Source organism: Phoenix dactylifera, chromosome 8 (assembly GCF_051530095.1).
Source record: "Phoenix dactylifera cultivar Ajwa chromosome 8, Ajwa_hap1_PhDact_Kaust_v1.1, whole genome shotgun sequence".
NCBI classification, from domain to species: domain Eukaryota; kingdom Viridiplantae; phylum Streptophyta; class Magnoliopsida; order Arecales; family Arecaceae; genus Phoenix; species Phoenix dactylifera.
The window spans coordinates 3,970,137-3,983,290 of NC_143197.1; the positions used below are offsets into that span (position 1 = coordinate 3,970,137).

Consider the following 13,154-nt stretch of genomic DNA (forward strand, 5'->3'; position numbering starts at 1 on the left):
AAGTTTTAGGGCAATAAGAAACATGGTGTTCTTTCAAACAAATGAATTCTTAAATGAATTGACCAATAGACCTAGAATTGTTAATTTTACATGTCCATGAAAAGTAGGGTATGTTAATCCTTTCATCTCCGCATTAGGTTTCTATCACTAGTATTATAAAATTTAACTTGATTGGCCACACTATCATGATAGGAAGCTAGTGTTTCTTTATTGATATCTTCCCTAAAGTCATAAAGTGGGTGATCATATACAGAGTAGGGTTGCAAGCTGACCAGGTTGGTTCAGAGATGAGTATAATCCAAATCTAATCCATAGTTGAAGGGGGTCAAAGAATTGCATCCAAACCAATCCAATTTTCTCGGGTTTAGATTAGATTGATATAACTTTATCTACCCAAAAAATTCTTGGGTTAAAGTCTAATAAAAAATAGTTTAAACATAAATCATAACAAACATATATAAATCGGTATATTATAAACATATTACACGATAAAATAATAGTAAACAATAATTAAATATTATCAACAATATATATATGAGATTTGACTAATTATCTTGATACATAATCATTAGTAACACATATTATGGATAAATTATGTAATAAAAGTAGATTTTTTTTTAAGGAGCATTTTGAAATATATAGGATACTGCTTTTGAAATGGTTCGGGTCAGTTTGGGTTCAGTTTAAGACTTTAAGGATCCAAACTTTATATATATATATATATATATGAAATGGGTCATTTTTTAAAATTCAAGCCTAATCCAAATAACTCAATTTGGGTTGCACTGAATTAATTTCAAATCGATTCTAGGTCCGAAACAAGTCAATTCAATCCACTTGCAAAGAAAATACGCTTTAGTCACTAAAGGATAGCGTACAAAATATGATCAGCTAAATTTTTTTATCACCTGTTAAATGAAACTAACAATAATGAGGTAATATGGTAGAAATTTTTCTATCTATAGTTTAGAGTACCCAAGGTGGGTTAAAGTCATGCTGCTATCATTGTCAATAATCTTGCATATAATATGGTGTTTCATAACTATTATTTCATCTTGACTTAATAAAGAAATATGAATAAAGTAACACTAGAAGCCAATTTTGAAATAGTTTAATAACTTAGAGTATCATTAAATTAATATGATTCTTTATACAATTTTCTCTAGGATTGCTGTGGTTAAAAGAAAGCACCATCTCAAAAAGGTCAAAAAAAAAAAAAAAAGAGGAAAGGAGAAAGAAAGGAAGAAGCCACCATATTAAAGTGCAACATTACCTGAATGATGTTTATAACTGAGATATCATAGTCTTTTTTTTAAAAAAAAAAAGAAGAGAAAAATGGGGGCCTAGAATGACATCCTATATTTGATGGGGACTAAGTAGCAAAAACTATTTTTCTTATTTTTCTTCCCAAATGCTCCTGTGCGTGAGGATTCCGTCAAGTAGGTCACAATATAGGATAGGTAAATAAAACTTTCTGTTCTTCCAACACTACGATATGGAATCTTTCGACGATCGTATTCCATTCAAAAGAAAAAATGTTTGACGATTATATGAAGAATGCACGCATTTCGGGGTCAAATCGGCCGTCTCCGGGTACCCCTTCCCTGCGTTCGAGGTCGTCGCGGAGTCCTCGCCGCCCTTCGCCGCCTCCTCCTCCCGCCCCTCCGCCTCCTCTGCCGAGTCGTTGCCATGGCCGACAAGCCCGACAAAGAGCCCCCCCAAGAAGAGCTCCGGCCGTGGGAGCCGCCCTTCGACCCCTCGAAGCCTTCCACCCCCATCTCCTACCCAATCACCAACCTCGATGCCCTCGAGTCCAGGTCCTACTTCGAATCTTTCCACTTCCCTTTCAACAAAGCCTCTGTCCCTCTCCCCTCCTCCGCGGCCGGGGTTTTGCCGGCGCGGCGGAGGCTTCTGGCTTGCCACGACTTCAAGGGCGGGTACCGGGACGACATCTGGGTCCAGGGCGGGGCTAACCCGGGCGCCTACGCCATATGGCACTGGCACCTCATGGACGTCTTCATCTACTTCTCCCACTACCTCGTCACGCTGCCGCCGCCGTGCTGGACAAACGCCGCCCACACCCACGGCGTAAAGGTACGATCTTTCCTGTGGTTTCCTTTCGAAATAGGGTTCTCTTCTCCTTCGACAAGGTGGTTGAGTAATCTTGGATTGGTGGATTTGTTGCGCTCTTTTATAGAGGGTCATTTAAATCTTTTGGATTGTGGGGTTTGATTAGGCGTCTATGTGATTTTCTTGTGTAGTTTGTTCGACTACGTTGGGAGCTGTAACATGTGACTGATGATGTTTTCTGAGTGATCGGACTACTTACATTTTTAAGAAATTATGAAGTAAAATCAATGGGAGTTTAATGCTGTATTCTTGGGTTGGTGATGCGTGGAGCCAACGAAAGAGTCTAGGATTACCAGGTCTTTACATAGATGAACTGTGTATATAAAAGAAACAACTGTGGTTTATATAATTGAACAGGAAAGCTTGCATGTCGATGTTTATTAATTTCATGTTTTCATCGATTATGGATATGAAGGTGTTGGGAACGTTCCTCACAGAATGGGATGAAGGCGCTGCGATTTGCAACACATTGCTTTCATCAAAAACATCTGCTCGAATGTATGCTGAGCGGTTGACAGAACTAGCTACAGCCTTGGGCTTTGATGGCTGGCTGGTAATTCACATTAATCCTTTATTTTTTGCCTTTCGTCCTCTAGTCCATTCACTTTCTTGCATCTGGTTGCGTTATTTGTTCGTTAATTCTGATTTCTTGAACTTTTTCGCATAACTAGAACTTAGATAATCATCATAAACTTGGGGGGCATGTATTAGTATGTCTTCTGTAATCCGGTCCTATGGAACTGTGTGATTGCCTGATAGGGGATTTGTTTGTTTGATTACTGTTTGGAGGCCTTTTCTTTAGAATCTTTTGAGAGCTGACATTGTAAAATGTTTTTAAGGTCAATATGGAAGTTAACTTGGACTTGCAGCAAATTGATAACTTGAAAGAGTTTATTCGTCACCTGTCTCAGACTATGCACTCCTCTGTCCCAGGATCCTTGGTCATATGGTGATAAAACATTTTTTTTTTGTTCTTTAACATTAGAACTTTGTTACTTCTCTTCAAGAATTGTACTATCATTTCATTTATTTGATTATGTAGGTATGATGCTGTGACCGTAGATGGTAAACTTGACTGGCAAGATCAGCTGAATGAAAAAAATAAACCTTTGTTTGATGTATGTGATGGTATTCTTGTAAATTATTCTTGGAAGGTTGGTAGCCTGTTCTCCATTTTCCCCCCTTTCCCCAATTCTCTGGAAATTGGATTTTCCTTTTCTATATAAATCTTGCATTTAGATCTTTCCAAATCTTGCAGGAAAAGTACCCTGAAGTTTCAGCTACTGTTGCTGGCAATCGAAGGTTTGATGTATATATGGGTATTGACATTTTTGGCAGAAATACATATGGTGGCGGGCAGTGGAATGTATGTTGCCTATCGCTTATGAGATTACCTGCTGGATTTCTTTAATTTCTCTTACTCAGAAGAAAAGGAAAAAACTGGTTGAAGTATAAAGAGATCTTTTAATGTAGTTGGAAAGGGGAGAACATGATACTACTGTTACTGCATCAATCATTAGGTTAAGAAGTTGCTACCACACAGTACTCTCCATGAGCTAGAATTGGCCCTCGAAACTGAAAAAAAACCTTATATTCCTTATGAATCATTCGCTGGATAACTCCATGCGAAGTTGCAACAAGATGTTGGAATACTCAAGTTGCAAAAAGTAGCTGCATATTTTTGTTGAGTTTCATATAGAAACACCTCCATGCTTCAATACTTTTTTTTCTGTGATGAATGTTGCAGTTCTGGTGTTTAAACATCTCATTCTAATCCTATAACTAGATATGACTCAGGAAGATAATGAAATAGGCTTTGGTGAAGTACTTTACTTGGCAGGCAATGTACCCTGTGCTATGCTTGCTGGCAAATGGCCCCAGCTTTAACATATAACCAAAGCCATAATCATGTACATTAGGAGGACCAAGGCACGCATCACAAGCAGCAGATTTATTGCTATAAGTACTGTGCTAGATTCTACTGAAGGATTTACTTTTTTCCTCCCTGTAATTGGCATTTTTTTTTTAACTATGGCTCACTGTATTAACTTATACCTTGCTTTTTTTAATCATCCCAGACAAATATTGCGCTTGATTTACTGAAGAATGATGACATTTCAGCTGCCATATTTGCTCCTGGATGGGTATATGAAACTGAACAACAACCTGACTTTCATACTGCACAAAATCGGTAACACATTGTTATTTGATTTTTGTAAAGTTGTAAATATTGTTTGTCGAGGTACCTGGTGACTATACCACTTGTACGAGAGATAGTCCTGTAGAGATTATAAGCTGTTCTTTAACTTCATGTGCCTGATTCTGTTTCCCGCTACCAGCTGCTTATAAGAAATCCCAAATAGTTTCAACTTGGATCATACTAGAAATCAAAAACATAAGCTACCTAGTTCTTGGAGTTACCTGCATAAATCATCTTTTCTTTCAAGTTATGGGATGCCTACACTCTAGGATTGTCCTCAAGCAGTTAAATGTAACCTGAATCAATTCCACAGAGGCTCAAAAGTTGATATGTGGGATGGGCAATATTGGGGGCCTGCGGATTGCTTGCTAAGTCACACATGATGGTGAAACGCACCCCTCCCAAGTGAAACAAAATAAATGCCACTTGTCTGCATGCTAAAACATATTAGTTTTGTAGAGCCATTGCTTGGAGGAGTGATTCTCTGACCCTCATGTGGGAAAGACAGGACCAGATCAAATAATAATAACATATTATCAACCTCCCTAGGTCTTAGAGAAAAAAGTGCTTGAGGGGTCATATGAGATTGGCCATGGAAGCAGGAAATTTGCAGTTTGGGGGATTGTTTGATAGTTCATGTGGACCAGAAATGCTTTAGACCTGTTAGATAAATCTAGTTTATGCTTTAGACAACTTGATAGTTTAGTATCAAGGTTTCCTCCAAGAAATATTGAGACTGTGTAGCTGTTAGAGGAACTTTTGGATACTTTATCATCAATTCTGTCATCAGGCTTACAATCACCCTAGTACACTTGGCCGATGATTGATGCATTAGTTTAGTTTGACATGGTAGATAATGACATTTACAAGACACCATGGACAGTCTGAAACATTTCATTGTTTTAACCAAATATCTGTATAATAAAAGAAACATAAATATTTTTCTATACTTTATATAATTAACTGAAGATAACAAATAGCAAACAAGCCATATCTAAGGCTGAAATCATGGAATTAAGCTTATTACATATATTATAGATAGCACAAATCAATTTATTCTATACTAATTGGAAGTTTGATCACATGAGTTATTGGAAGAATTACATTTGTTTACTTAACAGTGTTTGCTGTTACACTGTAGAGTCATACGAGTTATCTTGTTTTTTAATTATCATTATTAAGATGTGGATATTATTCAATCTAAATAGGTTACAAACTACTATTTTATTCTTTTTCATATCTATGTTTCGAATATCTTTCTTCACTCCATCAGTATGCCTTCATCCGTTAAGGTCCTTGAACTGAATTTGCAGGTGGTGGGGCCTTGTTGAGCAATCATGGGGTAGACTTCAAAGCTACCCAAAACTCCTGCCCTTCTACTCAAATTTTGATCTGGTGGGTACTCTGCTATTCATCTTATAATCTTATTTATCTTAGTGCCATAATTTTTTTTTGATCTGAATTACATATGCACTTATGTGATCTAGGTTGCAATTTTGTTTTAAATTTTGAATGTGTTATTTGTTGATATGAGCCATTATCCACTGACTAGAGAGTCCTTTCTTCTCTCCAAATCTCATGCAGAAATTTAGGCTATTGGATTTTTTTAAACAATATTAGGAGTTTTTGTTTCTTTTCTTTTAATTTTTCATGAAAAAAGGGTGTAGGCTTGATTCAGGGAGGCATATAAGAGTAGCTGATTTTTGTAATCTGTGAGAGCGCGTTTCTAAAGTTCAAAAGAAAATAAGTGGCTGAGCCGGTTAACATGGCTAGCACAGCCTATTTAAGAGAAGTGGTAGCTTTCAATTTTTTTAAGGGGAACAAGATAAAAGTGGAAAGCTATGACACATATCAAGGAGAAATAAATAAGAGAGGAAAAAATACATGATATTTCTGACACTTGCCTCTCAGCTTCTGGCTTTATGTGGGACCACATTCAGTGGCCAGGAATCAACTGTATTTTCTACTGTTATTAAGCTGAGCCCGCATTAATTCCCATCAAACATGTTTTTGTAGGTTTTTTTGGTTGACCACAAGCCTTTTAATCAAGGTTTCAGGTTTTGGCTGGAGAAACTGATTGGTTTCAGCTGGAATGGGTAACTGAGCATTGTTTTATTTCAATCAGTTTGGTTGTATCAACTGGTTTCAGTGGTTTCGACCAAATCTGATCATATATGTTAATATTTTATTATTCAGTGTTAAGTTGGGACCATTTCTTCATTTATTTGAGTATATTTGCATAAAATAGTGTGTCTTTTTTCTTTTCTTTTTGGGGTTATAAAAGGGGTACTGACTTGTCAATGATAATTCAAACCACTGAAGTCATATTCTTAAATTAAGCACTTTTTTTTTGCAATTTTTTTGCACATTGGAAGCATTGGGAGCTAATCTCAAGTAATTGAAGATTAAGCACAGGTTTTCAAAATTGATCGTATATCTTATAGGCATGTTGATGAGACATGTCTAACTGCAGTCTCTTTTTTTTGCACTTTATAGATTATAAATTTTTTGTTGATCCCTGGTGTGTGATATGATCATAATTGAAATGTTAGGTTTGTCCTCATATTAATTTTTTTGTGAATATTTTTCTTCTCTAAATATTTATGTTTTTAAGTGTTAGACACTTTAAATTGGTATGTAATATGATTCTTTAGCATTTTCATTGTTTTTAAGGTTGTTTTTATAATTTTAACAATTTCCATCTCTCAAAGCAAAAACACCAAAATTACATCTAGAAATTCCAAAAATACATCATATCTTATAATTACAACATATATGTTTTCTTTGTTGTTTTCTCCTTATATCTCGAATTCCTTTTTTCCCTAACTTTCTGGTTGGTACTGCAAAACTTAAGCAGAAACTACCAGAATCTCTGAAATTAAAACTTGGTGAGCTTGACTAAAACTGAGTTTTTGAAATCTTTTATATTAAAACTGGATGATATTAATGTCATTTTTATTGCTAAGCCCACAGATTTGGCATCTTTTACATTGTCCTTTGCTTATCTTCGACTTAATTTTTCCGTATATTTTCCAATATTTTATTGTTCTGGTATTTTGTTTTTTTTTTTAATTTCAATTTTCAATCATGCTTTGTCTTTTGCTGTCAGTGATGTATGTTGTCAATTGCTAGATAGTAATAGCAATACTATATTAAAATACTTATTTCTACTTCGTTGTTCTCCAGAATCTTTTTTGTTTATTTGATTGTTTGATTTTTTCCATAAAATATAATCTTATTAAATGCATCTTAAATCTGTTATTTTATTTCTGTTTACAGATTTCTTGATCTTGAATTTTCCATATCTCCAGGGTCACGGTTATCATTTTTCTATTGAAGGCCTACAGGTAGCTGATGATCCTTGGAATAACATTTCTTGCCAAGGTTTTCAGGTATCCAACAAATGATTGCTTACTATCATACTGTGCACTGTATTATCTTGTTGATTGTCATTGTAAATATGATTTATGCAATCTGAGAAATACTTTGAGCGTATTTAGTATTTGTATTTTTTGATGAAAATCTAATATTTATATTTCAGCACTCTACAACTTTTTTAGGGTTATTTACTGTTTAAAATTAATGTGTCTTAAAATACTATTGTTATATATGGTTTCTTTACTCAAATGTTTCTTTTCTGCCAATCAGCTTATTCCAGTTGAGTTCTTTTGAGGGTTGGGATATAATATATCTCTAATTTAGAACTAATTTATTAAGCACTGTGCATATTGTTTATCCTTCTTAATTAGTGAGTCATGCAATGTTTATAGTGAAACAGGAAGTATCTGATCTCCATTCTTTCTTTATTCAAAGGAAGTTGAAATCTTGCAACTTAGTGGATTAGTTGCATGATTAACTAATTATATTTTTTGTGGCAGCCCCTCATTCATAATTTTATGAATTCTCAAACTGATGTGCAAGCCTTCATCAAGTAAGTTCTAGTTCATTGTCTACTAGTGCAGATTTTATGCCTGAAACTTGAATCGCTCTGTATCTAATTCCTCACAGATTCTAAAATTGGCAAACTTTTATGTGCTTTCAAGCTACAGCAAGAGGAACTCTTGCAAGAATTTAGTTCATGCTTCAAACTCTTTATCTTCAAATTCTATCTTTAGATTCCTCTACAATTCAGCTTTTAATATTGCAGCATATTAGTTCTAGTTTTTTTCCTCTTTTGTCTTTTTTCATAGCTACAGATTTTCCATCCTGGTTTTCAGGCAGGCATGTGTAAAAGTGATCATCTCAAACATTATGGCTCATATATAGTTTGTTTTTGCATATTTATGTGATAGTTATATTAAGTAAGATTTTATTACACCATATGTGCATGTCGACATGCACCCATACAGTATTTGTCAGTATATATGGGTTTGCATATTACCCATATCATATATAAATAATACTTATAATATTCGCTTTACAGTATTTGTCTGGTTATGGCTTCAGATTTAACCCCCTTCTAATTAAGTTGTACTTGCACTTGGTAGTTTTAAGGATGCATCTTACAGTGGTGGAGGAAACATCACAGCAAAAGGAAGTCTTAAAGACAATACTTCTTTCTCAACAATGCTCTTTTGTGGAGAACTTCCTTTGGAAGACCTACCTGTGCACATTTTATATTCTGTAAGCAGCCTCCAGTTTTATTAGAACATACTAGTTGGTACTTCTACACCCATTACTAGAGTTCAACTTAAACTTTTCGATTGTGTGCCTTTTTTAAAATGTTTACTTAAAGAAACTACTATGGATTGAGACAGCTTTGTATTGACATATACTTGCATAACTTCTTTTTGTAGTTTTCCTTATGCATGAATGTACATATGCACATTTTCTGTGCCCTGATTTACCAAGTTTAACAATTGTCGGTTGAGAATTTATGAAAGCAAAAGGAAAAGGAGGAAATAAGAAGGTCCAGTTTTCACTCTACCCCCCCCCCCCCCCCCCCCCCCCCTCCTCTTCTCTTTTGAGAGAATCAGTTAGGGAATATCGAAACTAATTCAACGTGTTGGCATTTAAGGATAGGAGAGACATTCTTCCCAAATAAAGGCTGATGAATTTTATGTATAAATAGTTGTAATTACTGGAAACATTTATCAAATTCGATGTCCTACGATCATCAGATGGTCTCATTGATATGTGTGTAGCATTTTGTGTAGTTTTGTTTTTTATCATTCATGGTGGCTTGATAGTTATATATTTCTATTCTGCCAGTATCTAGATTGGCACCGTATTTTGTTAAAAAAATACTTCAAAGACACAGTGTTAGCAGTTAACAATCAGAAGCTACATGTGAACAGAATGGTAGAAGTGAAGCAACAGCATTGTTTTCTGATATGACATGATGCAGCCACTCTATTCTTGCTCTGTGACCTTCTAGATTTATTGACTTTTTATAAGACATTAGATTTCACTTAGTTGTTAAATTTGTTGTTGGCAGGTCTTGGCCCAATATAATTTGATAGTGGTTCTTAATGTTCTGTCTTATAAAATTTTTCTACTTACATTCAAAACATAGATTGTTTCGATGGAAAATTTGCATAAAACTTCTGAAGGCAACCTTTCAAACGTCAACAAGGCTATGCACAGGACTCTTTTGAAAAGCAAACCTTTAAAACCTATATGAATGTAGAAATTCAATATCTGATGTTAAATAATTGTGATAATTTTGGGCTCTGCCTAAACCCTAGACCATCTGAATGTCTCCTTTTGATTTGTGAAACTCTTGTTAAGTTACTCTAAGAAAATAATAGCCAAAATTAGCAGTCCAGTAATTTCATTGTCCTCAAAGCACATGGGGAATGGTTTTGATTCAAATTTTATATAATGACTGCTGAGATGTACCAAGAAAAAGCTACATGTCAATATACCAAGTTCCTTTCTGTAGTTAGTGTGATTCCTTCAAACTTTGTCCTTCACCACTTTGCAGGTTGATCTAATCTCAGTAAATATTTTGATATATTAAGCCCTTGTTGATTTTCTTTTCCTTATCATATAGTCAATCTGATGTGTATATTTTTTTCCTGCTCTACCAATGCAGGTTAAATTAATTGGGAATTCTATTCTGGGACTATGCCTTGAATTTTCTTCTGAAATTAATGGGAGGATATCCATTCTTATCATAAATGATACACAAACCTTTCCAACTGTGAACCATTTGACAAATAAATATGATGAAATCATTTGCTCACAAGTTAGAAAGACTAAGATGGAAGCTTTGGCTGATGCAGCATGGATTGTATATGAAGCTAGTGTCAAGATGAGTGGTTACACATTAACTGGTATCCATGTAGTTGGCTATAATATGAGAAGGCCTGGTGTGACTGAATCAGCTACTGTGGATAGCACAAAAATAGAAAATGAAACAGTAAGCACAGATGGATTTTCATCCTATTGTGCATCACTTGGTCACATCACTATTCGCACTTCTGAGCAGAACATGGAATTCCCACCAGCTGATTCATGGATCACTGATGGTCAGCACATTTCATGGACCTCACGCTCTCAAGGGACTAAAGATGTCAGCCTCAAAATTGCTTGGAAGCTGAAATCAGGGAGTACAACATCATTTATGAAGTACAGTATCTATGTTGAGAAAATAGCAGAGGAAGCTACTAGTGACAGGATCTACAAGGTTCCCAGTTATCTTGGGATTGCTAAAGTTGAAACCTTCTATGTGTCAGATCTTGATGTTCCTAGTGAAGTTACAAGTCTCAGGTTTATCATTCAGGTGTGCGGACTTGATGGGGCTTGTCAAAAACTTTGCGAGTCGCCAGCATTTGTGTTGGCTGTTGAAGGGCATTAAACTATGTTATTCACATGATTCCCCAGGATACTAATCGACTGGAAAGAGGAGGGATATGATATCATTTTTAACAGTCATAAAAGCTTCTACAATTATATGGATGTATTTTGAAGTAGCTTTTTAGTCATCGGGTAGCTCAAGTGAATGGAAATAAGTTGTTGATTTCCTCTTTTATTGAGATGGCCTGGTTGAAAAGTTAACCTGTGTTAGGTGAAATTTAAAGTATAACTCTATTGATACAAATGTCTCCTTTTCTGATGACAATTGGGTGGATAAGAGCTACAAATGTTAGCTTGGACATAGTCTGCTGTATCATTTTCTTGGGAAAATTTTGATTAGGTTTTCTGTAATTGCCTGAGCGGACAAGTGATTGCCAAATGGCTCCCTACATCAACAGATGCCGGCAAATGACTAGTTCTTGCGAGTGATTTGATGAAGACGAATGCTCCATCTAGGGATGTCAACAACTGCAGATGCTACCGTTCAACTTTAACCACATTGATTACTACTGATATAATTAACTTGATTCAATTGGTTCATGGACTCTTCAATAGAAGCAAATATTTCACACCATTCTTGCATGTTAAAATGTTGCAAGACTTCCAGATGAATATATAGCCCTCTATAGCTACCTGAGGGTGTAGATATTTCTCTATCTCGTTATGTGGTGAATTTGAGGTGGTGTAACAAAAACTAAATCATAGGGGGAAATAGTAGCTGTTGCTATGGCAATGGAAGCACCAAATGAACTTCATTAGATTTTGATCCTCTTCCAGCCCTAATCATGACAACCTTACTTCCTTTCCGTCATTAGTCAAAGAATTGTTTTAGAGAAGCCACAGCACAGAACCATACCATCCAACAAGACTAGAGCCATTAACATGCCCAACGAATGTGTGGATGTGTTATTGATCTATTGAAAAGATGAGTCAGCAGGCACCACTAGTTATTCTCACAATGGCTAGACGACTCGACTGCAGCTAAATCAATTCACTTTGGCTTATATGTTGCAAGATATCCAAACTCAATCTGAATCATCAAAAAATTGCCATAAAACATGATGGAATATTATAGCTTGTTGCTCCTTTTATTGATCTTGGTTTTTGGCATCATCTTCAAATGATTAGTGCCCCTGCAATCCCATAGTTTTCCTTCACATCTTTTTGGATTCCTCTTTGATTTAGCTTTGATTCTCTTTTTATATATAGTATAGGTTTTCATAGTGGTCATTAGTGCTGGTATCTGATGAAATCTATTCTTTAACTTCGGTAAAACTTAATCTCAAATTAGTTGGGTCAGCTACATGAGTTCTTTTCCTTCATTCCACCCGAATTAGGACTATAATTTCTGCAAGATGTTAAGATATCAAGCCATTCCTTACCACTTCGTCTTATTGATTTTCAATCATAAAACCTGCTAGAAATTCCAAAACCAATGGGCTTTTCGTACTCGCTTGCTTTCTCGGTAAACAATAGCCCTCTAACTTTGTCATTCTCTTTTATCTAAGTTGCTTAGCATTGCCTACCTGTTATCCGTCCAGCAAGAGCAAAATCAAAAGGAGTGAAGTAGATCATACCTGATGAGTACAGACACACCCAATAAAATCAAAAAACAAAATATTGCGAAGTGATAGGGGCAACTCCCCATCACCAACCCATAAGGTACTACCAAAGTGACTAGCTACATAAGCAGCCACCCAATTCGTAATCTCATTAGCTTCACGAAACACATGTTTGGCTTGAAAGGCCCTTCTATCTCCCACCATTGCCCAGATATCTTGGAGCAAAGGGTAGACGCAACTATTATTCCTTGGGCTTGTCTGGATCCAACTGATGATGGTAGCCGAGTCTCCCTCCACTATGATGGAACTAGCCCGTAAAACACACCGGACATGATGAAGGTCCGCCCAAGCGGCCCGCAACTCCACACCCGGAACCGATATATCGAAGAGTTGACTACCTTCTGCAGCCACACTCTGATTTGCAAAATTTTTTGCCATTGTTTCTCCTAACCTTTGTCTCC

The 13,154-nt window shown here is 35.9% G+C and overlaps 1 protein-coding gene across 3 annotated transcripts; it reads left to right on the plus strand.

Annotated features, from left to right (window-relative positions):
- The first annotated feature begins 1,403 nt into the window (after positions 1–1,403).
- LOC103717481 (cytosolic endo-beta-N-acetylglucosaminidase 1) lies at positions 1,404–11,375 on the plus strand. Of its 3 annotated transcripts, XM_088702424.2 has the most exons (12): positions 1,426–2,094; positions 2,262–2,426; positions 2,546–2,683; positions 2,970–3,079; positions 3,173–3,284; positions 3,389–3,496; positions 4,209–4,321; positions 5,644–5,725; positions 7,642–7,722; positions 8,209–8,261; positions 8,818–8,953; positions 10,368–11,375. In XM_088702424.2, exons 3-12 carry the CDS (start codon positions 2,627–2,629, stop codon positions 11,130–11,132), a joined length of 1,617 nt encoding a protein of 538 aa, XP_088558550.2. In that variant the 5' UTR covers positions 1,426–2,094; positions 2,262–2,426; positions 2,546–2,626; the 3' UTR covers positions 11,133–11,375. The 3 variants fall into 3 exon arrangements, with proteins under 3 accessions (XP_008804109.4, XP_088558551.2, XP_088558550.2); XM_008805887.6 differs by lacking the exon at positions 2,262–2,426 and having other exon boundaries at positions 1,404–2,094; XM_088702425.2 differs by lacking the exons at positions 2,262–2,426; positions 8,818–8,953 and having other exon boundaries at positions 1,421–2,094.
- The last annotated feature ends 1,779 nt before the right edge of the window (positions 11,376–13,154 follow it).

Excerpts from the sequence above, each read along its gene's own strand:
- LOC103717481 (XM_008805887.6), top strand. The coding sequence starts at position 1,558 with ATGCACGCATTTCGGGGTCAAATCGGCCGTCTCCGGGTACCCCTTCCC. Across the intron at positions 2,095-2,545 it reads CCCACACCCACGGCGTAAAG|GTGTTGGGAACGTTCCTCAC; the intron begins GTACGATCTTTC and ends ATGGATATGAAG. Across the intron at positions 7,723-8,208 it reads TTTCTTGCCAAGGTTTTCAG|CCCCTCATTCATAATTTTAT; the intron begins GTATCCAACAAA and ends TTTTTGTGGCAG.